The sequence below is a fragment of the Pezoporus wallicus genome, unplaced genomic scaffold (genome assembly GCF_028554395.1).
Source record: "Pezoporus wallicus isolate ANWC-B61680 ecotype Strahan unplaced genomic scaffold, APGP_CSIRO_Pwel_v1 contig_1181, whole genome shotgun sequence".
NCBI classification, from domain to species: Eukaryota; Metazoa; Chordata; class Aves; order Psittaciformes; family Psittacidae; genus Pezoporus; species Pezoporus wallicus.
In genome coordinates, this window is record NW_026641428.1 from 6,689,156 (window position 1) to 6,716,975 (window position 27,820).

General features: G+C 37.3%; 1 protein-coding gene across 2 annotated transcripts in view; it reads right to left on the bottom strand.

Annotated features, from left to right (window-relative positions):
- The window catches only part of LNPK (lunapark, ER junction formation factor), a 40,711-nt gene that overhangs the window by 9,750 nt on the left and 3,141 nt on the right, over nt 1-27,820 (bottom strand). For both annotated transcript variants that reach the window (XM_057423716.1, XM_057423715.1), the window contains exons 4-10: nt 24,718-24,776; nt 20,884-20,924; nt 12,633-12,713; nt 12,493-12,544; nt 6,854-7,072; nt 819-924; nt 66-136 (exon numbers count right to left, since the gene is read on the bottom strand). In XM_057423716.1, the coding sequence (XP_057279699.1) occupies nt 66-136; nt 819-924; nt 6,854-7,072; nt 12,493-12,544; nt 12,633-12,713; nt 20,884-20,924; nt 24,718-24,776 (629 nt within the window). The remainder of the gene's footprint in view (nt 1-65; nt 137-818; nt 925-6,853; nt 7,073-12,492; nt 12,545-12,632; nt 12,714-20,883; nt 20,925-24,717; nt 24,777-27,820) is intronic.

Genomic DNA, 27,820 nt, shown 5'->3' on the forward strand with positions numbered 1-27,820 from the left:
AAGTATGATGCATGTTAGTTATGAAACATAAGCCAACTAATAGTCTACCACAGATCAGCTCTTACCTATGTATTCAAACTCCTCCTTCAATGCCATACCATTGTGAGAAAAACACTGCTGACATATAAGGGCGTACCTAGAAAACACGAATAACACATAATTACATACCTTTAAGTAATAAACACACTGAAGTGAGATGCATTCCACCTTTGATACTGACTAATAACTTTGATATTTACTCTTAAAAGGTAATTTCCACAGTGAAATTATTATCTTTTAGAGCAAAAAAATCTGTAATTAAATAATAATTTTTAAGATGGTTTATAAACAGTGAAATATTCTTAGCTACAACCTAAATCTCATGGCTCAACATATTGAATGTAATTGTCAGAAAATAATATCCAAATTAAGTTTATATGTCATTAGAATACAGTCAATGTGAAAAGTGACCACTGTTAACATGGAAGTTACAGTATGTTTGGACAATTCTGAAGGAAATCTGAAATAATTTCTAATGGCAATAAATCTGAACTTCTAAGATAATCAAATTTATTTATTTCTTAGAATTCACCCACATGAGCACAGGTTTTTCTTTCGGTATCACATGATTAATACCAACCAAAGCAGAGGTTAATTTTGTCAAAATGTTACCATTTTTCCTACAAAGAGATCTCAGGTGGAGCACTGAGAAAGGGCCATTTAATTACAAAAGTTCTGGACAAATTCATTTGCAATTCTTTAACCTTGACACATGTGGCTTAACATTAAGGAGCTTCCTATTTCTTGAGTATTTAGTATTTCCTCTAGCAACATTTTACCTGTTCTGAGGACCATCGCCAACCAAATATTCAATAACTCTATCCACAACTCCTCTTTCTCGAGGAAGAATAGGTCTTGCTAAAGGAGGGCCTGGAGGGTGAAGACCTAGGAAGACACGAACTGTGTCAAAATTTTCAACTATATTATTACATAAAATATGGTATTTCACTGTGCATGCTAGCTTAATAAAACAATTGCACCTACTTAATATACAGGGCCATACTTCTTATTCCACTAGGAAAGCTATAAGATTTTTAAACCCACAATAGTTGAAAGTTTTTCTCCTTTAGCTTACCTACTTTTACACCTTGCATATGTAACATAATTTCTAAAGAGCTTAAGGCATCGACAGTATTTAATAATTACTCATGAATAGAGGCTTCTTAAGCAAAGAAAAATTCCTTGAGTTTTCTTCATATACTCTCAACTTTGCATATTCAACACTTGAAATTCACAGCTACAAATCTGTTCAGACCAACTGCAACAGTAGAAGAACTAAAGATGTTACCAAAGAAGCACCCACTGGTTTATGTGTAGTTAGTATACCACATTAAGCATGCCCTCAGTGCACATTCAGTCTACACATTAAATCTGTCCAGCCATTTGCTATTTTGGTAATCCTATGTTTAATGGACAGTTTGATACTTTCAGATTTATGCTTAATCAAAGAAGCCAGAAAGCCACTATCCAGATATCATTTTTCATATCCCATGTGTTTAACAAATTACTGTCAAAATAAAACTCCAAGAGGTAACAGCAGTAGTTGGTACTACCTTTTCCACCTCTTTACATATGGCAGCTAAAGTAGACCAGTGGCCCAAACCTGTCATTCCAAGAAGTTTTAAAACATCTGGCTTATTGTACAATATTGTACACTGCAAGATACCAATTTCCGTTTATGTAGCTTTGAGTTCTTATGCCTACCTTTCTTTCCAGCCTTAAAACAGAAGATTCTATGCATAATGAGCAAAACATGATTTGGTAAGAAACTAAGACTGAATCGTTCAGAACTGGCCATTAAAATAACTGAAGCTTCTTCTCAAGGCTACACTCCTGGAACAAGACACATTTTACACAAGCACAGAAGGTATTAAGCTACAGTACTTTGAACAAACAGATTCCATAGTCATTCTTGAACAAGAGATATTTAAGTGAGCACTGGGAGGTGGAAGGGACAACAGAAGATTTAAAATGTCTTACATAAATATCCATAAGACCTTTATGAATTACATTCAAAGGTCACAAAAAAAAAAATAAACCACTGTTTTAGTAGGACAACAAAACAGCCCTTTCAGAATTCTGAAACTGGGACAAAATGGTCAGCTTCAAGCCACCTGAAGACAAAATTATGAAACCTGACCGGTAAGACTCAGTTCAACCCAGTGATAAGCTTACTTGTAACAATGCAAAAGTCCTTTGCAAGCACAAGATGGTTAAGAAGGTTAGACATAAAAAAAAAAAAAATATCAACTAATATTAGCAGGTTTTGTACAGAGATGAGCATATCGTAATCTTAAGGCATGCAAGAACTAAGCATATTTCATAGAAATAAAAGTCTCAAGTCAGAAAAAGTAATCAGTGTTTTTTCAGGGAAGAGTTCTAGCTTGTAGCTATTCTCACAATAACCAGCAAAAAAGATATACAAAAGGAATGGCTTAAAATAAAGGCTTCTAGTAACAACAGACTTGACCTTCAATTTTCTTTCAATTTGCTGTACGCTTCCAGTATATTTCTTGGAAAGATATGTTTCACAGAATCCCCAGTGATGCCCAATAAACAAAGAGGAAGCTAAAGGGTAAAACAAACTAAATCCACTGTCTGAAGATGCAAAAAGGATTTTTTAAAAATCCAAATAATGTACTCCCAGGAGAGTACAGTTTGTTAGCAAGTTGAACTAATTTAGAAGGACATTTAACTGAAAGATGATATGGAAAAAACAATGGACTACAAGCTTCTTAGAAGACAGATCTAGCTTTCTTGTAGCACCTTAGCTGGGTACTGCACCAGGAAGAACATACACCGTCATAGCTTCCAACACAACTGATACTCTTTCATAAACATATGCATGCATAAATGCACAGAAGTAACATACCTCGAGTAGAGTTTACACAGGCAAAGACAACACAGCAAGTTTTACTACTTGATAAGCTGATCCAAGATGGGCTTTAAGATTAAATACCACATTAAATGTAGCTGCCAATAATTACCATCTCAAGCCTTCTACCTTTCAATCTTCACAGAATGTGCTACACTGTGGTAAACCTCAAGCTGAATGCTAACCTCCTCCTACAGCTAACCTCCACCCTCTATCGCAAACATCAGAAACTGTAGGAATCAAACATTTTCAGCAGTGCTCTCTCAAAGTGCAACACACAGAATGAGTCTAATCTTGCCATCAAAGTTGTAATATTTCTAACAATACAGCCTTTCAAAGCAGCTCTCATCAATACCCTAAATGGACTGTCCTAATCTTTACAAGCAGAATCGTAAATCACAGAATCATAGAGTGAGTCACAGAATCATAGAATCACAGAATAGTTAGGGTTGGAAAGGACCTTAAGATCATCTAGTTCCAACGCCCCTGCCATGGGCAGACACACCTCACATTAAACCATTGTCACTCAAGGCTCTGGCCAACACGGCCCTGAACACCACCAGGGATGGAGCATTCACATCTTCCTTGGGCAACCCATTCCAGTGCCTCTCCACCCTTTACAGTAAAGAATTTCTTCCTTATATCCAATCTAAACTTCCCCTATTTAAGTTTTAACCCATTACCCCTTGTCTTGTCACTACAGTCCCTGATGAACAATCCCTCCCCAGCATCCCTATAGCCCCCTTCAGATACTGGAAAGCTGCTATGAGGTCTCCACGCAGCCTTCTCTTCTCCAGCCTGAAAAGCACCAACTTTCTCAGCCTGTCTTCATATGGGAAGTGCTCCGGGCCCCTGATCATCCTCGTGGCCCTCCTCTGGACTTCTTCCAACAGTTCCATGTCCTTTTCATGTTGAGGACACCAGAACTGCACACAATACTCCAGGTGAGGTCTCACAAGAGCAGAGTAGAGGGGCAGGATCACCTCCTTCGACCTGCTGGTCACACTCCTTTTGATGCAGCCCAGGATACGGTTGGCTTTCTGGGCTGCGAGCACACACTGCCGGCTCATGTTCATTTTCTCATCAACCACCAACCCCAAGTCCTTCTCTGCAGGGCTGCTCTGAATCTTTTCTCTGCCCAACCTGTAGCCTGGGATTGCTCCAACCCAGGTGGAGGACCTTTCTAATCAATAACATTTGATTAGAAAATATTGCAATTTACAACTCTTCGATAAGCACAAATAAGTTTGATGCTCAAGACAAATGTTTTTAAAATAACCCTCATGTTCACAAACAAGAGAATGGAATTCAGGAGATGTCAGAGAATGCATTCCCAAATTATTCCTGTATTCTGTCAACAATCAGGAACCCAGATTACAAAAACCCTCGCAGCACCGAGGCAGAACAAATTCAGTGCAACATAAACTGGACCTAATGGTTCATTTTATAGATTCTGAAAAAGCCGTCCTGAGAAGAATTCAGGCAAAATGCAATTCCTAAAAGCTCCACAAATACCCAAAAGACACAATATTTCCATTAAAAAAATAAGCGAATGGGAACATCCAACACAGATGTGAAGTAAAGATTGATATACTGGCGCACTGATACAATCTGCAACAAAATTATATTTAGACTAATTTGATGAATAGCTGGCTAACACTCAAATGTCTATTGAGCTCTGTATTCAAATTTCTGTATGAGCTAATCATCATAAATATATGAAAAGTTTCTGGAAGTTAATAAACAACGTAAAAATTAAAGAGTTACCTAGAATGAAACATCATCAGACACTCCAAGAACTTCAATTACCTGCCTACTAATAACTCAAACCAACCATCTTAGTTTTCATGCTGTTATGGACACCAGTAATTAATATAAACATCAAAAGCAATCATTGTAGAAAGACTGGTCATTTCTGCAAAGCTTGGCAAACTCTCAACTACCTGCTGGTTATTAATTTTCAAACATATGGGAGCTCTGTGGTAATGCATGTTAAATTGATTCTCCTCTACAAAATATAGTATAATGAAAATGAATTATTAATCTTCTCTAAAGCAGAGATAATTAAGGCTATTTACATTTGTTGCAATCCATGCATAAACTTAGATACAATGATACTACTCTTACAGATACTGAATTGACATACTTTTCACTACAGCTACATGACTGAGACTTTATATGCCTGAAAGTTTTGGGGAAATTCAAGACAAAACAGGGCTTCCACATCAACTGACAATTGCAGTTGCTTCCATTGCCATCTACAACCAAATAACACATTTGCTCCAAATCGGGGGGGGGGGGGGGGGGGGGGAGGGAGTGAGGAGGGGAGATGTCCATATAAAGCATTATCACAAAAATTACATTAAATATTGTAACTAACAGGCTTGGTAACTATCCTTTCAAACTAGTCCATTACTTTATTCCCTTTCTTCCTCTAAAGCTTTTCTGCAGTAAAGGTTGAATTTTACCCAGTTTAGTCAATGTGCCCTAATCTTCCCCTAAGAATAAAACTATTGTATAGCAAATACTATTCTATCATATAGCCAGCTTCTTAAACAAGAAGGAACGTGTGATTTTAAACTCTTCAAGGAATTTTCAGTAAGTAGGTTTCAGTAAACGTGATTTGTAACCAAATGACCAATTTCCTGGTGCAAGGAGCTGATTTCTGGTACTTCAAGATAATTAAGACTTAGTAATAATTTGCCTTTACAGTTCACTTCAGGGATAAAAACAAATTTAGCACTTTCATAATACAGATAAACAATTACTAACAAAAAATTAGCCTTAATGAACTCTGCAGAGAAGTGAGAGATCACAGCTTTTCAGGACAAGTGTAATCCACTACACTAAGCAATACAAACAGGCATCTTAACATCCAGCTGCCCGAGATCTTTCATTAAGAAACTGAGCGTCAACATATCATTTATAGTCCTACTTTAAGATTGTACCATGAAAGTGAAGCAAGCAAGGACACCCAGTTTGTAAGACTTCGGTAACTCCAAGCGAAAAAAAAAGGAATACAGGGCAGAAGAAAATACTCTTGATCACTGTAAAGAGCAAAGAACTACTCCACATTACAGCGGTGCTTAGAAGATTCTTGGCAATTGAATCCCTTCTATTTTCAAGACAGCATTTGATCTCCTTTCTTGCCTTGTGATACAACTTGCCAGACATCCTGCAACAAATGAAAGTCCTGGCACTAACCCATACACAGCTTTACCATGCATGAGGAGAATGAAAATGCCTCCCCCCAAAACTCTCGATGCTCTGTTTAATACAATACATCCCATCTGAAGACCAACCCAGAATCAAGGAAAAAGCATTTTCAGGATACGAAAACAAATTTTACAGAGCATTCATTTCTACCAGATTTCAACCTGCTGCTGAACTTTTGACTCTTCTACCAAAATAACAATGCATTTTAGAAGAATTCAGCTACAACAGGCAACTTTTTCGATGTATCTGATATTTTACACTTTAATCTATGAGTATAGATTGCATGACTATACCTCCTAGAGCAAAAATTTAAATAAATGTCAAGATATGTGTTAAAAAAAATGTGCAGGGTTTAGTGAGAAACATGAATATATTCTGAAAGTGTTCTCCTCTGTATCTGATTTATATAAGTGTAGAGCTCTTCTAAACTAAGAACATAAAAAGGTATGCTATATTGTTGAGTACAGAATACTGCAAAGTTTTATTGCCATTTAAACAAAAAAGCCATAACAGTTAAATGAGCTAAGGCAATAGGTTCCAGCATCAAAAGGTGCCAGCTGTAGAGAGTTATAGCTAATTGAATATGGAACTCCTGCTTAATCAGATAACTGCTCTCCTATTTCCAAATGAAATGCCATTTCCATACTGTCTGAAAATGGCCTATTTTATTGGTAACCAGAGAAAACAATATAAACTGTAAATAACATTAAGTGCTCTGTTTACCCATTCCAGACACTGAAGTAGCAGGGGATCCAGGGCGTCTTGGTAAAACATTTGACTGCAAGGGTGCCACAAGAGTTCTTTCTGAGGGTCCACTCGGAGGCAATGTGTCTCTCTGCAGATTAGGAGGTGCTGGAACCAGTGATTTTGGAGAGCCTTGTTTAGGACTTGCAGGCGGGGGTGTAGAAGCATTTCTCTGAGCTGTGGTCCTCTGACGTATTTCTGACAAGAATATGTGCACACAAAATTTAGTATCTAGCATTATAAGAGATTAGTAAAAGCACATTAATATCATTATCCCAACCAGCAAATTAGTCAAACAAAACCAGAAAGTCCTATAACTAAAGATCACAATCTGCCTGAGCATACCATAGAAATAACCCACACACAGAATACTATATTTAAAAAACAATAATAATTAACTGCTAAATACTTACAGCAAATTTCTTCTAGAAGAAAATTAGCAGATAGCTACCTTACAATTCTGTTCTCTAAGTCACAATACTGAAGATCAGAATAGCTAGGGTCAAGCTACAGCGTACAGACTGAACTGACCACTGTTTATGATTTAAACACGCTTCCAAGTACTTAGCTTTCCACAGGAACAAAAACTACCCAGTCATGTCTAAAATATCCACACCAAGTGCCCAGAGTTACTAAAAAAAATTCATATTGGGTAGATGGAAACAATCCTAAAGCCAGAAGAAACTATAATGCTTCATTCAGATCATACTGTTTTGCTCACTGGCTTCAGCAACTATGAACAAGTTATGTGCTTAGATTGTCATGAAGCAAGAACAGGCTCAGATGGAATATGTCCCTACTTTCACCTCCTCTCATTCCACTATGAGAGTTACTATTAAATAGATATTACGAAAAATAGGTTTCTTCAGCTCTTATATGAAGCCAGAGATCTTATTAATACCAATGGGAATATAATTCCAGTAATAAATTAAGGCTTGGATATTATTCCTGCAAACACAAAGTTCCATTATATTTATACAGAAGTTTGTTTCCCAAACCAAACAAGGAACAATGCTCATGAGCCATGCTTAATGAACAGCAGTGTCACTATTATCCCACCCAAACCTCAGCACCTCCAGGCAGCCTTTGAAATACACTATTGCAACAAACCAAACCAAAATGTAACCCTCACTTTAGGGCTGCAGACATTAACACGGTTAACAAGTGACAGCTTAGACTCTTAGACTCTTAGCTAAGACAAAGTTGGTATTACTGGAGTACTAACACAAGCTCTGTCGGAAAAAAAAAAAATCACTAACTAGTGCCACAAAATTACAACATACATAGCCCATGCTCTTGCTTACTTATCTGTACATATAAGTAAGATTAATATACACCATAAGAATGAATAAAAACTCTTTAATATAATCAGAAGACTACAACTGTGCAGTCTTACTAAAAACCCACCTAATCCAGTTTTCTATAGAGCAGAATAAATTAGTAGCCTTCTCTTGCCACACCTTCTTGCGCATGACTACATTGCCTCACACAACTTCACCATCCAAGTTAGATCACCCAATGGGTATAATGATTGTGTACTTGAACTTGGTTTTAGCAAGTCCCCTCACTACTTAAACTGGAAAACAGAGTAAGCTGGTGAGGTAGTTGCAGAAATTCCATTAAGGTTTCCTTGGCGACTTGTTTCTATTTTGAAAACTGCTCATGTGTTCAAAGTTTTATTTTAATCAAGAATTCATTTATGACAAACCTCACCACTAAAATTTCTTGGAGAGCTTTTTGTGAGAGACCTTACCAGCAACCTTCCAAGTCTAACTACATTACAATAATTGCATCATCCTCTCCACACCATCTGACCAACAGGCATGACAATATAATGATTCTGCCCCACAATTTATCCAAATTTTCCAGTTTGTGACAGTTTCCACTCCTGTACCACTTTCAAAAAATCAAGTTAAAGGTATGCAATTTCTCAACTCCTCAGCTCCACAGGTCTTTAAAAAGTGAAGTGGTATGAAGCCTAAATTCACTTGTTCCAAGATCATTTTAAATATCTGTAAAGACATTTTAATGCACTGCTAACATTTTCTTCATTCTTTTTCATCACAAAGCCTGCTTTATTACAGTTTTACATACAAAGATTTCAAAGATCATGGCTATAATTTGTACCTATGGATGTTACTTTCGCATTTTGAAGGCTGTTTTCCTAAATTATGTGATTTAAGCACATCAATTTTGGTTGCTTAACAGCTCCGAGTGTTTCAATAGGTCACGGATATATTCATATTTACTCCAAGTCTTTATTACACTATTCAAAAGCAACTTCCATGCCACCTGCAAGAGTTTTGTGCATTTGGCCTGTTCTTTCTGAAGGGTCATTTTTGGCAAGCCTCCTTTAACAAGGCTTTCGATTTTTAAAGTTACTGCTACTTTAATGACTCTCCACATTTTTGCTCCTACAATGATGTTGAACCCAAGTGCTTTACAGTCAGTATTGGAGAGATGTGCTTCAGTAGTTTTAGTCTCATCGCAGAAGTAAGAATGCAAGACTGTTAGTTTCCACAAAATGGTATCAAGTTATGCACAAAGCTCACAGACACACACTTAGAAGTACATTAGTTCATTTAGCTTTCACTCTATTCCTTACTTCGTATTTAAGAGAACTTGCCAATACTCTGCTGCTCCCCAAATAAAAAAAGTTACCAGAATTTACAGGAAAATGAGAAATGCTCTCCATGAAGAGACCAACAGCCCATCCATCCCAGTATTCCACATCTTACATTGGCTGTAGATGTCAGAATCATAGAATAGTTACGGTTGGAAAGGACCTTAAGATCATCTAGTTCCAACGCCCCTGCCATGGGCAGACACACCTCACATTAAACCATTGTCACTCAAGGCTCTGGCCAACATGGCCCTGAACACTGCCAGGGATAGAGCATTCACAACTTCCTTGGGCAACCCATTCCAGTGCCTCTCCACCCTTTACAGTAAAGAATTTCTTCCTTATATCCAATCTAAACTTCCCCTGTTTAAGTTTTAACCCATTACCCCTTGTCTTGTCACTATAGTCCCTAATAAATAGTCCATCCCCAGCATCCCTATAGCCCCCTTCAGATACTGGAAAGCTGCTATGAGGTCTCCACGCAGCCTTCTCTTCTCCAGCCTGAAAAGCACCAACTTTCTCAGCCTGCCCTCATACAGGAGGTGCTCCAGTCCCCTGATCATCCTCGTGGCCCTCCTCTGCAGCACTTGTTCCAACAGTTCCATGTCCTTTTCATGTTGAGGACACCAGAACTGCACACAATACTCCAAGTGAGGTCTCACAAGAGCAGAGTAGAGGGGCAGGATCACCTCCTTCAACCTGCTGGTCACACTCCTTTTGATGCAGCCCAGGATACAGTTGGCTTTCTGGGCTGCGAGCACACACTGCCGGCTCATGTTCATTTTCTCATCAACCACCAACCCCAAGTCCTTCTCTGCAGGGCTGCTCTGAATCTTTTCTCTGCCCAACCTGTAGCCTGGGATTGCTCAGACCCAGGTGTAGGACCTTGCACTTGGCATGGTTAAACTTCATGAGGTTGGCATCAGCCCACCTCATAAGTGTGTCAAGGTCTCTCTGGATGGCATTCCTTCCCTCCAGCATATCAACTGAACCGCACAGCTTGGTGTCATCGGCAAACTTGCTGAGAGCGCACTCAATCCCACTTTCAATGTTATTTACTGATAACACACAAACCTGAATTATTTCTGTTGCCTGCATCTCTGATACCACTCCCAGGATCCGCAAATGCGTTGTCAGGGACATCAGAGAGTACAGCCTTGTCTAATCATTTTTAGTATCAAATATGAACCCTGCTGCCCACAGATTCCTCTAATTCCTTTAAACCTGCTTTCTGCTTCGACAATAACAGCCCTAATATTCTTCTGCAGTAACTGGATATGATCTACATACTTCTCATATTGCCGTATGTTGAGATGCAACATGTTAATAGTGAGCCTGTTGCAAAGTTTCAGATTTCTGTAACTCAAGTTCCACAAGTTGGCGGAGTAACCTGTCCACTGGGTCTCAATGCTAACACAATATACAGTTACTGCTGATGTAGTTTTAATGAAGTTTTACAATTTTCCAAGGTTTATTTCTTCTTTTAATGATTTTTTTGAGCATCCACAAACCAACTGCATAAAGACAAATAAGTAACTCAAAAACATAACTTTCATGCTTCAAGCACACTGGAGTCCAAATTCTGTAGTTACTGGCACTGAATAATACAGACACATAAGCAAATACATTACTTAACAGGGCTACTACTCACAACTGATGATCCAGTATAATCTTTTAAAGAATATTAAGAAATTGCCAGTGGTAAGACAGCTGTGTTTTTCATGTTTACAAGCATAACTATTTTATTTCTCCCTCACTTCAGAACTCCTTGATTTTTGTAGACATGAATACATCATTTTAAAAGAGCTAAAGCACACTGCAGGTCAATATATAGTTCACATAACTTGTTGGCTTTAGTGGCAAAGACCAACCAAGCATTTTATTTCTTCCTCATGCCTGTACCTATCCCACAGGTTGCAACCATCTCCTACTGCATTAAATTCTGGTCATGCAGCTATGTCATTTACAATACAGACCTGCTAACAGCTGTATTAGCACAATGAAGCAAGCAGCTAATAACACAATATTCCCAATGTTTAGTCCACTGCAAATATACTTACCCTGATTTTTTTTTTTCATACAGCCACAGTACTGCATAAGTATATGCTCATTAACTCTATCCCTCAAAACATTTCTGAATAGATAAAATTGTACTTAAGTTCTCGAACTCCTTTCCTTCTGGATTTCCAAGTGCCTTCTTACACCAAACTCCAGGTTCACCTGAATTATCACGTCAAAACCACAAAACCTGCAAGAGCAGCTAAATACATATAAAAATTGGGGCACCAACAGCTGTTTTTCTGAGAACCAACTATCATGTAATGCTGATTAAACCTTTGTATAAGTAGTAGGATGCACAAGAACCCTGGATCAAAAGCACATGCACTATGCTTTGTAAACCCAAGCGTACACAAGACTAGTTAACTAGTTAATACAGACTGCACAACTAACTTGCCACCATTGCTACTTACACAGCCTGGTCAGATGGGAAGACAACCACCGTATAACTTACTAGGAGTTTCAAAAATGATGGTGATATCTTTTCAATACCAGAATGACTAAATGAAATTATTTCTGTGCTAGCTTTGTGAAATCTCTCCATCCACCACATATAAGTAGTTTAAGCACCGCATTAGGACAGGTCTAACTAGCCAAATATAGAAACAGAATTGAAAAACTAAGCCAATGAACAGATTTGCAAGCAGCTTAGTATTCTAGAAAACTTGCTAGCATGCCACAGGAAGTAAGTTTTCTCTCTGCTTTAGCACCAAGCAGCATTAAATATCCTGCTGACTAGAAGAGCACTGGCCTTTAGCAACAGATCCCTAATCTGAAAAATACAGCATAGTAATGGCATAGTCTAATAAAAAGTCTATTAACCCTAAATAAAGGTCAATTGACCTACAAATTTTATCACAGAGAGACTTCTAGAGTGGAAATTGCTATGAAAGATGAATACCTATGCTAAGGAGCACCCGTTTTACAAGGCTATTACCTTGTCCAGGTCTTGAGGTTGAAGATGTTCCTGCAGATGGCAGTTCAGCCTCCTGCCAATTAATTACAAATAACATTATTTGAATGTTCAGCTCCATAGTACCTTTCGTATTAAATCAGTACTAATATCAAGATTCTTACCTTTGCACTTGATTCTGGATCAAATCTTTCAAGAATTAATTTAGCAGTCTTGTATGTTTCCTTCTCCATTACTTCCTCAAGCTGGAAACAAAAGGTTCCACACATCAACACAGAATTCCTCGAAGTATTTTACCCTCCCTATCTTCCCATTTACAAGCAACTTACTAATGTCACCAACAGCTGAAGCTCAGTCCAATGAACCAGTAGCATGTTCAAATACCTACAGATTTGCAGTATTCAATGGAAATGAAATTTTGCTTTCAAAAATCGTTTCTAAACTCTAATGGGCTACTTCTACTTAACAGCTTTATTGCAAGGAAACACCAAATATTGCTAATTGTTTACATATAATGAGGAGAATAATTACATGCACCAACTTCAATAATGGAATGTGCAAAAATCTATCAGCCATCATTATTGGAAGTTATTAGACATGACAAGCAAATGACAGGCAATTCCTTAGATTTATTTCCTCATAGTACTTAATGCTATTAATTTAAGGAAGGTCGTTAGCCAAGTGCTTTACAGAATAAAGTCTCTGTGCCAATTAACTCCTGTCAGCATCGATTTTAGATTATTTATTAGCAGAAGCAATTAGCTTGCTGCAAACGCTGTGAAAACTCACTAACTAGAGAACAGCCATGGAATTTGCTCAAATGACTTTAAAGACTGGATCTCCATCTTTACAGCAATTCCAATGCTTTTCAGAAAAAAAGAACATGCTAAGAATTGAAATAAAAAAACTTACTGAGAACTATGCATACTTTAGGGAGTGTAATTAAAGCACTTCATTATTACAGCATTTTATTTACAACGCACTCAAGTGGCTTTATAGTTAATACATGGGCTTAATTAAAAAAGTAATCACTAGTAAAGTATCATTTTAGTGGTTAACAGCCAACATCAGAAGCAGCTTAACTTTAAAATGGAGATAGCTGAATTTATGACAAATAGCTAATAGGTATAGGAATTATAATGCATTTTACAGTATCTTAAGCAGACTTTTTCTCCTAGATATACCAACTAGTGGCCATGTTCAGCTAAAAATAGAGGGGTTGTTTGTTCTCAAGTTTGCTGTTGACATAAACTGCAAAACTGAAAATGTCAGTGGTCAAAAAATTAAGTTCTCGCAAACTCATCTACCATTGCTAAAATAACAGTGCAGTTAACATGACTTTTATGCCATTATTTAGCTAGTGAGAAATTAACATTTCAGCCATTCTGTGTATACAGATTTTGTAAGGGGGTTTATCTTTAGACAGACCTCAGAATTACAAATAGACCTCAGAAAATAAATAAAATCCACTCAATTTAATGGATACGTAGTATCAATTTAACACTCACACAGTGTACCAGACATTTAAGGCAAGGGATACTATCCAAGCTGTTAATTACTACTGAAACAAAAGGGAGTGAGAAAACAGAAGTAAAATTCAATTTCCTAAACTTTTATTTCAGCAGAACTTTGCAGTTAACCCACTAACTTGGTAAAACAAACATTACACACTGCAGTATCAGAATTAAGGGTCAAATAGGAAAAAGTGAGTATTTATTGCTTATAAAAGTAAAAACCATAAGGAAGAACTTTATATGAAGGGGTAAGGTTAGTGAGGTGAAGCTGCAAACTGGGGAAGTGTGAACAGCCAGTGTCAGTATCTGCCCCCAAATCAAAACAAAAAACTGAGCCATGCATGCAGCTGTCCTTATAGCCACACAGGCAAATAAGAAACAGCCTTTTGCAGGACAGTGACCTATAGCATGGGAAAAACAGAATGCTCCACCATTACTTGACGCTTTCCTTATCTAATGCACTTCTTGCCACACAAGTATTAAACAGGACAGCAGTTATTTGCGGATATTCAAGTTTTCAGAAACAGTAATATTTTCAAATGGAAAAAAATTGTTATTCTTCCCATTATATATTTATTGGATAATTCAACAAGTTACTCTTCATATTTTGAAATTCATATATAGCTTTATAGTTCTACTAAAGCTCAAGCTGAACAAGAGTTCAGTTTTACAACTGACTCTTTACAGGTTCCTTGAAAATGTAGAGAAATTGTCAAAACTACTATAAGCACACTCACAGCTCTTAGGGTTTCACTTCTAGGATACATTTTTCTAAAATTAAGTTTGGCTAACAATATCAAATTAGGAATCAAAAAGGTCAAACTTTATTCACTCTTTGAGTAAATTAATATAATTATTAGAAGTAAATAATGTCCCATGTAAAATTTAAATACTATCTCTATACTTGCATAGCAGAAGAAAGTGGCTTGTGCACTTGCCACGGCAATCTCCTTTATAAATGCAAATCAACATACTGACTTCTGGATTACTCACCATCCTGAAGCATAACCTTGTAAAAGTTAACCTAGTCCTGAGCACTGGCTCAGTAACACAGGAACATCTCAACACCTCCTGCTCTTACTCCATAATACACACTTCTGAGATCTACTTTCTTCCAAGGGCTAATTCATAGTCTATTATTACCAAACTTAAACACTGAGTAATAGAGATCACAAGTGAAATATCTATGAAAGTTAATACCAGCATACTCGGGGATTTTTCAAACGTACTTCATGGAATTAACCTTAATAAAGAATCGTGGTCATGCACCGCATTCTCTCCTATGAATAACTGCATGGACGGCCTCTTTTCTAACTGGCAACCAAACAGAATTGCTGTGGCAACAACATCAGTTGCCTATACTCAAGAGTAATATGAGTAATGTATCTTAAGCTTCTTGTAAACATGATTTAGCCACTGGAAGTCTGAAGTACTGGCACAGTGCAAGCTACTTATTTGCCATACTACCACGTGAGTTCTTAAATTGAATTACTTGGTATGTCAAGCCTGACTACGGCAAGTCATTTATGTTCACAGAAAGCCATAGGACTCATTTCAGTCTACCATGTGAGATATGCCAGTACACATTGCAAGTTTCCTTAAAATATGAAATAAATCATTTAAGCCACAATAATCAAGAATACTCTGCAATACCCATGCAAACAGTAAAACAACCAAAGTAACTGACCACACCACCCAAGTCTTGGAAGGCAGACGCAGGGACTGCGAGAATGAAGACCTTGGGTCCACTGCAGGAGAGGAACTGGTTCGAGACCATCTTAAAAATCTGAACATACACAAGTCCATGGGACCTGATGAAATCCATCCGTGGGTCCTGAAGGAGCTGGCAAATGAAATTGCTAAGCCACTGTCCATAATATTTGAAAAGTCATGGCAGTCAGGTGAAGTTCCCAACAACTGAAAAAAAGAAATATAACCCCATTTTCAAGAAGGGGAAAACGGATGACCTGGGGAATTACAGACCAGTCAGTCTCACCTCTGTGCCTGGCAAAATCTTGGAGCAGATTCTTCTGGAAGGCATGCTAAGGCACGCTAAGGCACATGAAAAACAAGGTGCTTGGTGACAGCCAGCATGGCTTCACTAAGGGGAAATCCTGCCTGACCAATGTGGTGGCCTTCTATGATGGGGCTACAGAACTGATGGACAGGTAGAGCAGTTGATGTAATCTACCTGGACTTGTGTAAAGCGTTCAACACTGTCCCACGACACCAAGCTGTGTGGTTCAGTTGATACTCTGGAGGGAAAGAATGCCATCCAGAGAGACCTCAACACGCTTGTAAGGTGGGCTGATGCCAACCTCAGGAAGTTTAACCATGCCAAGTGCAAGGTCCTACACCTGGGCAATCCCAGGCACAGCTACAGGTTGGGCAGAGAAGAGATTCAGAGCAGCCCTGCAGAGAAGGATTTGGGGGTGGTGGTCCATGAGGAAAATGAACATGAGCAGGCAGTGTGCGCTTGCAGCCCAGAAAGCCAACCGTATCCTGGGCTACATCAAAAGCAGCGTGACCAGCAGGTCGAAGGAGGTGATCCTGCCCCTCTACTCTGCTCTTGTGAGACCTCACTTGGAGTATTGTGTGCAGTTCTGGTGTCCTCAACATGAAAAGGACATGGAACTGTTGGAAGAAGTCCAGAGGAGGGCCATGAGGATGATCAGGGGACTGGAGCACCTCCCATATGAAGACAGGCTGAGAAAGTTGGGGCTGTTCAGCCTGGAGAAGAGAAGGCTGCGTGGAGACCTCATTGCAGCTTTCCAGTATCTGAAGGGGGCTATAGGGATGCTGGGAAGGGATTGTTCATCAGGGACTGCAGTGACAGGACAAGGGGTAATGGGTTAAAACTTAAACAGGGGAAGTTTAGATTGGATATAAGGAGGAAATTCTTTACTGTTAGGGTGATGAGGCACTGGAATGGGTTGCCCAAGGAAGTTGTTAATGCTCCATCCCTGTAAGTCCAGGCTGGCCAGAGCCTTGGGTGACAATGGTTTAATGTGAGGTGTGTCTGCCCAGAGGCGTTGGAACTAGATGATCTTAAGGTCTTTTCCAACCCTAACTATTCTGTGATTCTATAAACTGTCTTGTGACAACACTGCATGAAAGAAATACTTAACTTGATCATTCATCAGTAAATACGATTTTTAACTGTATTTTGAGCTTCCAATTGCACATTTCCAGTACCCTAGCACATACTGGGTAGACAAAACTGGGCTTATACAACAACCAACTCCCAGTAGAGTTTTTGTCACATACTGAAGGCTATCAAAGTATCTACAAGTCTTACACGCTTAGAAAGTTGAAAATTTAAAGTTCATGAAACAGTAGTTATTTTAAATAACAAAATTCATACGCTGAATTTTCACCACACATGCTGTTAATTCTAAGGCAGCCTTGAAATCAGACTTCTTGTTTTTGGAAAATTAGCAGAAGCAACTTTCCAAATTCTTACCTGAAATGGCTAGGAAGGCAGCTCAAGTCTAATATTACACTCAGCCTCCTATAAGGGTAGCTGAGCAAACTTCAGCAAAGCTTAATTCTAACATTAGCAAAGTAATCACTACAGTATCTTTGCAACTCTGTCCTCAGGCTAATAATTATCCCATCTTTAGACTGCTGCTCCAGGTAAAGTCTCCACTAATTCCCCCTTGTAGCAGCTTAATAAATGTCCTGTGCCCTTGCTTTAATATGCTTAACCCTCTGAACTTGCTCATCTATACATTCAGGCTTAAGGGCTGACATCCTCATGAACCAAGAACTCTAAAGCCAAAATTACAGCTACACAACCAGAGCACATCTTACAATCAAGGAGGGGAAAAAAAAAGTTGTATCTTGTAGTGCCTTAATTATAGCTAATAAACTTAATCCCTACCACCAATCCATAAAGAAAAAAAGCATTCACTAGGAAAAAAATAGTGTAGAGTCAGTTCTGTGTAGAATTAAGTATTACACAAACTGTGCATCAAAGTACAGGATAGAGAATATTAACAGGCATTTCCAGATGAAGTATCTATATTTGCATGTGTCAGGTATTTCACCCACATGAATATCCACATGATTATGCCATGGAACAGAACTTTAGTTCTATTGAGCAGCTCATTGCATAGCCACCAGGGCATTTATAATAGATGAGGAGCTTACTCCATTACAGGAACTCTTCAGCACATAAGTAATGTCACTAGAGAAAAGATGGACCACAAGCCTGTAAGACACAAGTAGTGTAACATTTTTTCAAAAGGATAATTGTCTTCAATATAAGATTTCTCTAGCAATCAGGTATCTGAGCTGCAATGAAGTGAAAAGCCATAGCTGTTGTGGCAGCATGACAATGCCTAGAAAACCATTTGCATTACAAATAAACAGGAAATACATAATTTACTTATCCCAGATACTGTGAGGATCACAATGTAAGTATCTTAGTAACTAATCCTATTTGCAAACTCAGTAGCAAACCAGAATCTAACGGAAAAAAAAAAACAAAATCCCTTTCCCTCTTGCTTTACATTAATTTACTTGAAGGTTTTTACTTTGTTTTACTAAAAAGTAGGTGTTGATATAGGTATTCAAAGCCACAAACAGTGCTAAGAAAGTCAATCCAAAATAAAAAGAAATATTATCAAACTCAAATTTTTACAGAGCGTACTGAGTATTTTTATCTAAAAGACAAAGTATATTCTGACTCATTACCTGCATCCACTTTCAGCTCATTTTAACATGCTAGGTTTCATGTATGTTTATTTAATTTTAATGCTTAATTGAATACCTTTAAATTATGATGAAAATCAGGAGTCAATATTCTGAGTAAAAAAATACCAACACTTCTGATTCAAGAGGTTGCAATAAGTCTTCTGTTTCTGGTTCCTTCATAGGAACCAGGCACTCACATGATTAGGAAATAACCATAGACCTTTTAATTCCCCTCAGATTGAAAAACAGCTGAGTTATAGGTTATTGTACTTCCCAGAACTCTGTTCTACTAATCTTACTTGGAAGTTTCTCTTTAATGTTTAAAACTTCACATACATATATACTAATGGTAATTTATATTTCCAGGTTTAAACTCTCCATAGTTACACTATAATTTCTATATTGTTCACTAAGTATTCATGCAGTTATTTAACATTAAACTACTGCCTGCTCTTCTACAATATGCGTTGGGTTTAATTTTCTGCATATGCAATATACATACACCTTGTTTCAAGAGCATCAATGCCCAAAAGAAAAAACACGCAAAAACCTCTCCCTTTTATAAACCAGCTTCTTCCTAGTTTTCTTTTGTTCAATGCCTTTTCTCTAAGGAAGTGCTCAGTATTGTTAGTTCTTCTAGAATAAATATGAGGATTTTCATGATTATGGAAAACTAAACCGAAATGCTTCACATTTAAGATTCCAAAAGCTGACTTGTTCTCCATTATGCTTTTTCTGCTCCAAGAAAGTTCCCTCCAAAGCCATCCAATGGCTACGTACACCAGAAAGATTAACTAATTTCAGTTAAGCAGTTTTCATAAAATAAAAATTAAAAACACAGTTTTCATACTCATTTATTTTGTTCTCAGAAAATGTAAACCTCTCCAACACCTTTTTTATCAGCGCACTCAAAGAACACTTCAACTAACAGATTCCTTAATATAAAGAATAGCATATGCAAATGTCAGCAAATCCTCTTAACCTGTAACCTAATTATATCATTGTTCTCTGGTAATAATTTTTACACCTACATTTTAAAAGTAAATATATATATATATATATAAGTAAAAAATGCAGTGGAAGATCAGTGAAAGCTGCTTCCCCTGTAAAAGGCATACGATATCAGACTCTTACCTGACAGAGTTTTGGTAGCTTTCTTGTGGGTTTTCAGTTAATTTAGCTACCATGGCAAAATCCAGAAGGCATGAGGTGAACAGTTGGGAAACTCATCAACAATACAGCTTCATACTACAACTTTTGGAGTTTTTGAGGGGAGGAAGGACTGTTTGGAGAAGGAGGGTGTCTGAGGTTTGATTTGTTGGGATTTTTTAGTGGTGGTGGGTTTTACGTTTGCCTTGCAAGCAAAACTTTGCCAGGCAAGAGATGAAACCAGCAACATAAGTAAACAGAAAACTTCCTTCTGGAATGATTAAGGGGAGAAGAAATTCATTAAAAATAATAAAAAATAAATAAATCTGCAAAGAGTCCAAGTTATCCAAGACTTGGAATCTTTTCCATCCTAAATTTGTCTGAGATCAACTGTTGATCCAGTTAAAGCAAGTACCTGGCATACACCAGTTTTATACTGTTAACCCATCCACACAGCTCACAAAATAGATGACACCAAGAAAACTGATAGGACTGATACACAACATAAATTTTTGGAGGAAAGAATGGAAGAAATACGTAGCACAAAAATAAGATGGAGGAAGACAGGAATTAACTGGTGATGCATTTAAGATATAAACAATCTGTCACTTGAAAGGCAAGTTCATCTTGTCTAGATTAAAGTCCTTTTTACCAATTATTAAGAAGACATTAAGTGACTGAATAACTATCAAAGATATACTTGCACTCTATGTTCTTAAATAGAATTATAAGAAGTGTTAAGTGTTGCACCAAAAGTAAAAGCAGCAGTCAGCAATGAGTAGGTTAAAGCACACATTTTTGTTTTCTGACAAAACGGAATCACTTTACACAGATCTAGTAACATTAAAACAATAGCTTTTAAGTTCAAATACAAGGAGACAATTTATTCTCTCATGCAAGCAGTCCTTTGTAATTTGGGGGTAAGGAAAACCTTGTGTGCTACTAGGAAATGTACGAAAACAGAGGAGTGGTAATAGTTTCCCCTCCCTCCACTCTTCATCTATATATTACAATCAAACTCCTAACAACTAGCTTTTCTTGAAGTTTTACTTACTATTTTTTTCTTTTGAGATTTTAAATCTTCCAGCGCATCATCTAAAAAGAAGGACATCATGCATTAGTTTTCATATATGAATAAGAGAATTTCAGCACATTCTAAACATTATTTCATCCTGAGCAATCAGGAAAAATTATGCACTGACCACTACCAACCCTACAACATTAGTAAACTTTGCATAAAATACCTGAAGTGTTTGTGACATTAAAAATATATAATTCATTTTAAACATTGAAACATTGAAAATTATAAATTACAGCCCACATCACTTTACAGTTACAACTTAAAATAATCTTATGTACCATCTCCTCGTTAAACAAACCGATTCTAGCCAGTGCCCTTCTTTGATACACATTAAAACTGGTACAGCAATGGACCAAATATGCTTAATCTCATATGTCAAACTACAGGAAAAAAAATCCAACCTTGAGGTCTAAGTATTAATATATCCAAGTACCAGATTTACTGGCTTTAGTACTTCATGTAAGCCTTTTAAGACACATAAGTTTCAAATGCCAGGTGAGTTCTGAGCTTCAAATCTCAACCTATTACCCCTTTCAATACAATAGCAAAACCCCGAGTTTTGTAAGAAAAGCTACCAGAAGATCCTTTTACTACTAAATATTAAGAGAGACTGTTACAACTACTAGTCACAGCATTTAATCTCTCTAAAAGGACAGGAAAGAAGAAAGGTCAAATGCACGTGTGATTTTCCTTTAAGTCAATGTTGCAGCTTAGCACTCACAGAAAACTCCTTATAATTAACCATAACCTAATATAGAAGGTATCCTCTTGATAACCCACTTTCTACTACCTCCTTCACAGCAAGAAGAGTTTAACAAAAAAACTTTACAGCTTCTTCCCTTTCTAGCTCTGCTGGACACCAGCAGTTCATTTCCTGTCAGATATATCTATTTTTACCCATTTTTCAGTTAAGAAAAAAAGGAAAGAAAAAGATTCATAGAACAACAAGAAAAAAAACAAAGCCCAGCAAACTATATACTATTTTGTATCTTTATTTGTATATAAGTATGCTATGCACATTTTTTGAAGTTAATTCAGGAACAATACTGTTACTCAGAATGCAGTGAACACATAATTACTTGAACTGTTCCAGAATGTAAAAATTTATTTTGATAAAGACACTGTATTAAATGTATAAAATATTAAAACTGGGCACATACATATCTGAAAGTTTGTGCAATGAAAGGGTAACTACAACAATCACGTATATAGTTAAGATAAAAAGAACATGGAACAAGACCACATTTAGCATTAGGTTGGAACACAGAAGATACACAATTCCACGAATTGTGGATTTTCACATTAATAAGGTATCTTCCTCCACCAAATTTTACATTTACATTAGAACATAGCCTCTCATGTAGCCCTACACCAGAAATGCACTGCAACAGTGTGGTATCATGTAGCCAAACAAATAGCACAACACCATGAGCTGTTACCAGTTACTTCGGAAACAGATACAGAAATGCCTAGAACATCTTCAAGCCTAGCCTCCCATGAAGCAATGCTATCAGTTTTGTTTCTCATCACTTTATATCCCATGTTCAACAAGAACTTCATGGAACACCTGCCCCTTCAGACATGGCCAAATGGCAATTACTGCAAAGTACACTCAAAAAAAGAAAATATAGAATCATAGAATAGTTAGGGTTGGAAAGGACCTTTAAATCATCTAGTTCCAACCCCCCTGCCATGGGCAGGGACACCTCACATTAAATCATGTCACCCAAGGCTTTGTCCAACCTGGACTTGAACACCACCAGGGATGGAGCATTAACAACCTCCTTGGGCAACCCATTCCAGTGCCTCACCACCCTAACAGGAAAGAATTTCTTCCTTATATCCAACCTAAACTTCCCTGTTTTAAGTTTGAACCCGTTACCCCTTGTCCTGTAACTATAGTCCCTAATGAAGAGGGCCTCCCCAGCAACCCTATAGGCCCCCTTCAGATACTGGAAGGCTGCTGAGGTCTCCACTCAGCCTTCTCTACTCCAGGCTGAACAGCCCCAACTTTCTCAGCCTGTCTTCATATGGGAGGTGCTCCAGTCCCCTGATCATCCTCGTGGCCCTCCTCTGGACTTGTTCCAACAGTTCCATGTCCTTTTTAAGTTGAGGACACCAGAACTGTGCACAATACTCCCAGTGAGGTCTTACCTTAATCAAGCCTACAGAAAAAAAATAATTCATACCAGAGAAGCCAATACCTGCAAGATACCTCACTTATTTTAATCACACTTTAGGACAGATCAGCCTGAATATTTGTCAACAGTTGTTTGCCTGACTGATCTTAAAAACTGAAATTCTGTAATCTCTCCATATCACCTTTCTTAGTGTCTTCACTACCAGCTTTTCCCCATTCAGAGCACGGTTGCCAGAACTGGTACAGTCTAGTTATCCAGCACAGAACCTCTTTGGAGCTTTAGGGTATTATATAATCATCTCCAGTGAATCAGTCAGTTGTATTAACTTCCCCCCCCAACTGAGTGGCTAGCTCTGAGCCACTCAGTTGCCAGTTTTGCTCTCTGAGCTACATTTTCTCCTGCTTTACTGCTGTTACTCTTGCACTGCACATTTGATTTGTCTTCTCCAAATACAGGACTCATATCTTTGAGGTAAAAAACTTCATTTTTACCTAATCTCTGGAACAATGCGGAAATAATTCTTTCTCGCATGTTCTCACATCTACTAAAACTCTTTATGCACAAGTTCAACAAAAGCACTAGGCCTGCTTGTATGCTAAAAATGACAATAAAGGCATTTAAGCAAACTAGAAAAAAAGCATACTTTTTTTTCTTATCCAGGCATGAAATGCAAATATACATTCACCTTGGAAATGAATCACACAGCACCACAGAAGATATGGACAACTTTATTTCTGCATAAAAATGTATGTCCTATGCTTGCATATCAAATGCAAACATTAAGTTTAAGAAAAATTCCAAAAGTGATATTTAACTCATAAGCTGTCACAAATTAAATACATCATGTTGCTCTACAAGTCATAAAACATAGTACAGTGTTGAGGTTTTCCTGTATTATTAGTCACATCACTATGAAATACTGTTACAGGCTGGACTGCTTTCAAAGGAAGTCTCAAATGAATTCTAACTACTGCAGACAAGTGCCACAGATGCAGTTTTCAAAATTTGTATTAGAATGAATCTGCATGTTAACTTTTTAATACATATTTGAACACCTCCCTTCCCACAGCAGGGGGGCTGGAACTAGATTATCTTTAAGGTCCCTTCTAATCCTAACCATTCTATGATTCCTTTTTGGCCTTGTTATATGACTCCCTATTTTCCTTAGCTCTCAAAACAGCACAAAAACACCTGCTTATCCCTTCTCTGCTCAGGAAAACATAAGCATGCTTTGGAGAACCTGGGAGAGAAAAGCTCTACTGGCAAACAAATTAAACAGATCTACTTAAATCTTTTCTCTTATACATAAAGATAACAAAGACTATTGGATATAATTGCAAGATGCAAGTATTGAGGGAACTACTACTATTGCTTATATTTCCTTTCCCTCACGCCTACACTACATTTTGTTCCATGATACTTTGAAACATGCAATGACAGGAGAAAGTCACCACAATTCAGTAAGTGAAAAATTAAGTAGATTCCTTCCTGTTCTTTCAAGAACCATGTGGCAGAAACAACAGTTTAGCTAATGCTACCCATTTCAGCATCAACCAAAAGGCTGCTACTCTTTTCCTGGAAGCCAAGTTATCAAAAATATTTACATTTTCACAGCAAGCATCATTCTAAATTAGGTCATATTCTAAAAAAAGACAAAAATACTTACTATTCCTTTCTGTCCTTTTGGAAAAGAAAAAAATGAGCAGTGTTCTTATAAACCAGATTCTTTAAAACAGAAAGGAAAATTATATTAATTAAAATATATTACAGTAACCATTTCTGAAGTCATTTAGCAAACAGAATACTTACCAAATTAAATTTAATTTTTCAAATACAAAGAACAGTAATCTTTGAACAATGTTTATACAGAAAGCTAAGAATTCAATTATACCTTGTCAACAGGACATCAATGTTGATCTAAACAAAATCATCCTCTTTAATAAAGTTTAACCAAGCATTACTATAGGTAGAAATACTAAGGCAGCAAGAGCAGCAAGTAACATCATCACTCGCTCAGATGTTCAGTGGGAACTTTTAAAAATCAAGGTGTGTGCAGCTAGCTGAAAATTACTTAGTCATCACATCTTACTTGATAGATTTATGACGCATGTTATCCAGAAAGCCAAGCTTATCAGCTAAGACCCAAAATTAAGACCCAGGAGATTCGCAGGAAGAATTTAATACCAATGAAAACCATGAGATTCGGCTACTGTACAAACGGTCTCCCAGAGTTAACTGACCTGACTTCTGGCAATTTTACAGAACTCTGAATCTACTCAGTTTCTGCAGGGTTTCAGCTGATTTAGCTCAAACAATGTAGCAGTTTATCTGTGCTCAAGATAAAGTTAAACTGGTCTATGATCATTTTACATTTGAAAGGTCTCTCTGCAATCATGTGGACTTCATTTGTTTTAAAGCTTAGAATTGCTTATAATTATTAAGTTGACACTTTCCCTGGCAAGTTACTCAGCCTAAGCCAAGTGGCAAACCTCATACTTCAAGCCCCTCCAAGCATCTCAGTCAAAACTCTCCTAGTGGCAAGCACTATATAATAAAGCTTAAACTAGTAATGTTTCGTTTCGGGGAAAAAAAAAAAAAAAACTCAAAAGGTTTTCTGAGTAACAGCTAGTGTAAGAAAACAAGTAAAATGCTAGTACTAGATTTCAAGTAGCTTCTACTTGATTTATAGGAACATCTTTCGCATTTATATAATGGCTGCCCAGTTTAAAATGTTTTCAAGTATTAACACCACCACCTGAGTTAAGGAAGTTAGACAAGACAACTGGAATGCAACAGTAACCTACCAAACATCAGAGAAACAGAGAAAAATTTAACTATTCCATGTTCAAAGGTGTGCTGTGGATGGCTGTGTCCACTTATACAATGTATGTCTCTCTATAATGTATCAAAAGAAATGTTTTACAGGATTTTAACTCTCTTACAGACTAAGTTACATAGACAAAAGCATTTTTTTTTTTTACTGTATGCTTAATAAAGACTATTCTACTTAAAGCTGTATTCTAAGCTAACAGATATATGGTAGGACTTCATGAAATTAAAGAACATTCACCTTAAAGTTCTTAAAGAGGTAAAGTTTAATAGCAGACCATTTCAGACCAATTTTACAAATAAATATTTTTCTGAAAATCAGATATGCAAGATGAAACAACCTAATTCAAATGAAAGTCATTTCAAGGGAAGCATCCTTCTAATATGCTAACATAGGTCTTCAACTTTTCAGATGTTTCAGTAGGCATTTAGAAGTAATAATGTTATATATTCCTAGAACTTAACTCACTCTACCAGCATCAGTAACTTGCTGAGACTCTGAGGGAATGACCTAAGGCAGAAATAAGTTGGTGACTGACTGCAAGCTGGAAAAGGCAGACATATTCCAGTTTGATTAGGGCTGAAAAATCTCTAGAGCTATTACTGGGTGGCACCAGGCATTCAGCGTGGAGTCACCTCTTGACCGAGAACAAAGACAAGCTGGCAGCTGCTTGCCATTCATATCTGCCAAAAAAAGCTGAAGGGGAATAGCTTATGGGAAAAACCTGATAAACAGTTGCAAGTCATAAGAGAACAACAGTCTAATTCTAAATGTTAGTAAGACGATATCCAATTCAGAGTTTTACAGAAACCACCTTTAAAAGAAAAAAAAAGGAAGAAACAAGAATTGGAAGACAAACTAGAGAATAAAAGTCCTTTGTGCAAATTCACTCCACAGCACTAGAAGCCACCACCTTCAGCAACAGAAGTTTTAATCTCTACACAAATCCGAACACACCTAAGTGAAGGAAGGCTGGTAATACTTCCTCTTCTACAAGCCTTCACTGTTAGCACAAGCAAGCATCGCATGCTAACAACAGAGTTCCAAATCCTTGCCCTTAAATGCAAAGTCAATTCATATTGCTGCCAAAGATTAATTTTGAGTGTTAATTTCTATATTAATCCTTTCTAGTCAAGATACTGCTGCCCGTGTATCTTCTCCACAGGATTCCATAATCAACATAATCCATAAGCAGCACATTAATACATTATGCATCATACAATATGATGCACAAAAATCATCTTCAAGGGGTTTCTTTCCATGTTATGTTATGCTGACCCACACTAATCAAACTTGCAAAGCCTTAAATATTTAGATTCGACTTTGCCTTTCAAATCTAAAGCTAGGGCACTGACAAGTCATGTTTTCATATACAGGTGCCATACAAATATGGACAGTATTTATGACGCTCATTTCAGCAAATTAGCAAATGCACTGTGCTTCCGACTGGCACAAAAGTTGCTCAGTAGGTTGCTTCTTCTCCTTAATGGTCTACGGAAAGAGGAGACAGGGAAGCAACTGGGTACGTCAGGTGAGAGCCGGTTTTTAGAAGAGTAGTTTTCTTAGAAAACAAAAGCCATTCATGAGCACAAGCTGCCAATCAGCTCAGTGGAACAAGAAAATAGACAATATTTTCTCCTAGCTGGATCCAATGATGTTAGGATATTTTCCAGTTGATAAAAACTGTAAATTATTTTCCAGGAAAACAGCTAATTATGTAAAAGTAACAACATATTTAGGCCAATGACCTTTCAGGTGAGTTCTGTGTTGTCACCCAATATGTAAGTTTCTCCATTCATTATTGCTTTGGGGGTTTTTCCCCATGATTTTATACAGTGCATTTTATATACAGGTGACATACCTTCAGCCACTTTCTTATAGCAGTGTTACTTTTCCAAACAGCAGTACAAATAAAACACAAAATTATGCTCTTCTGCTT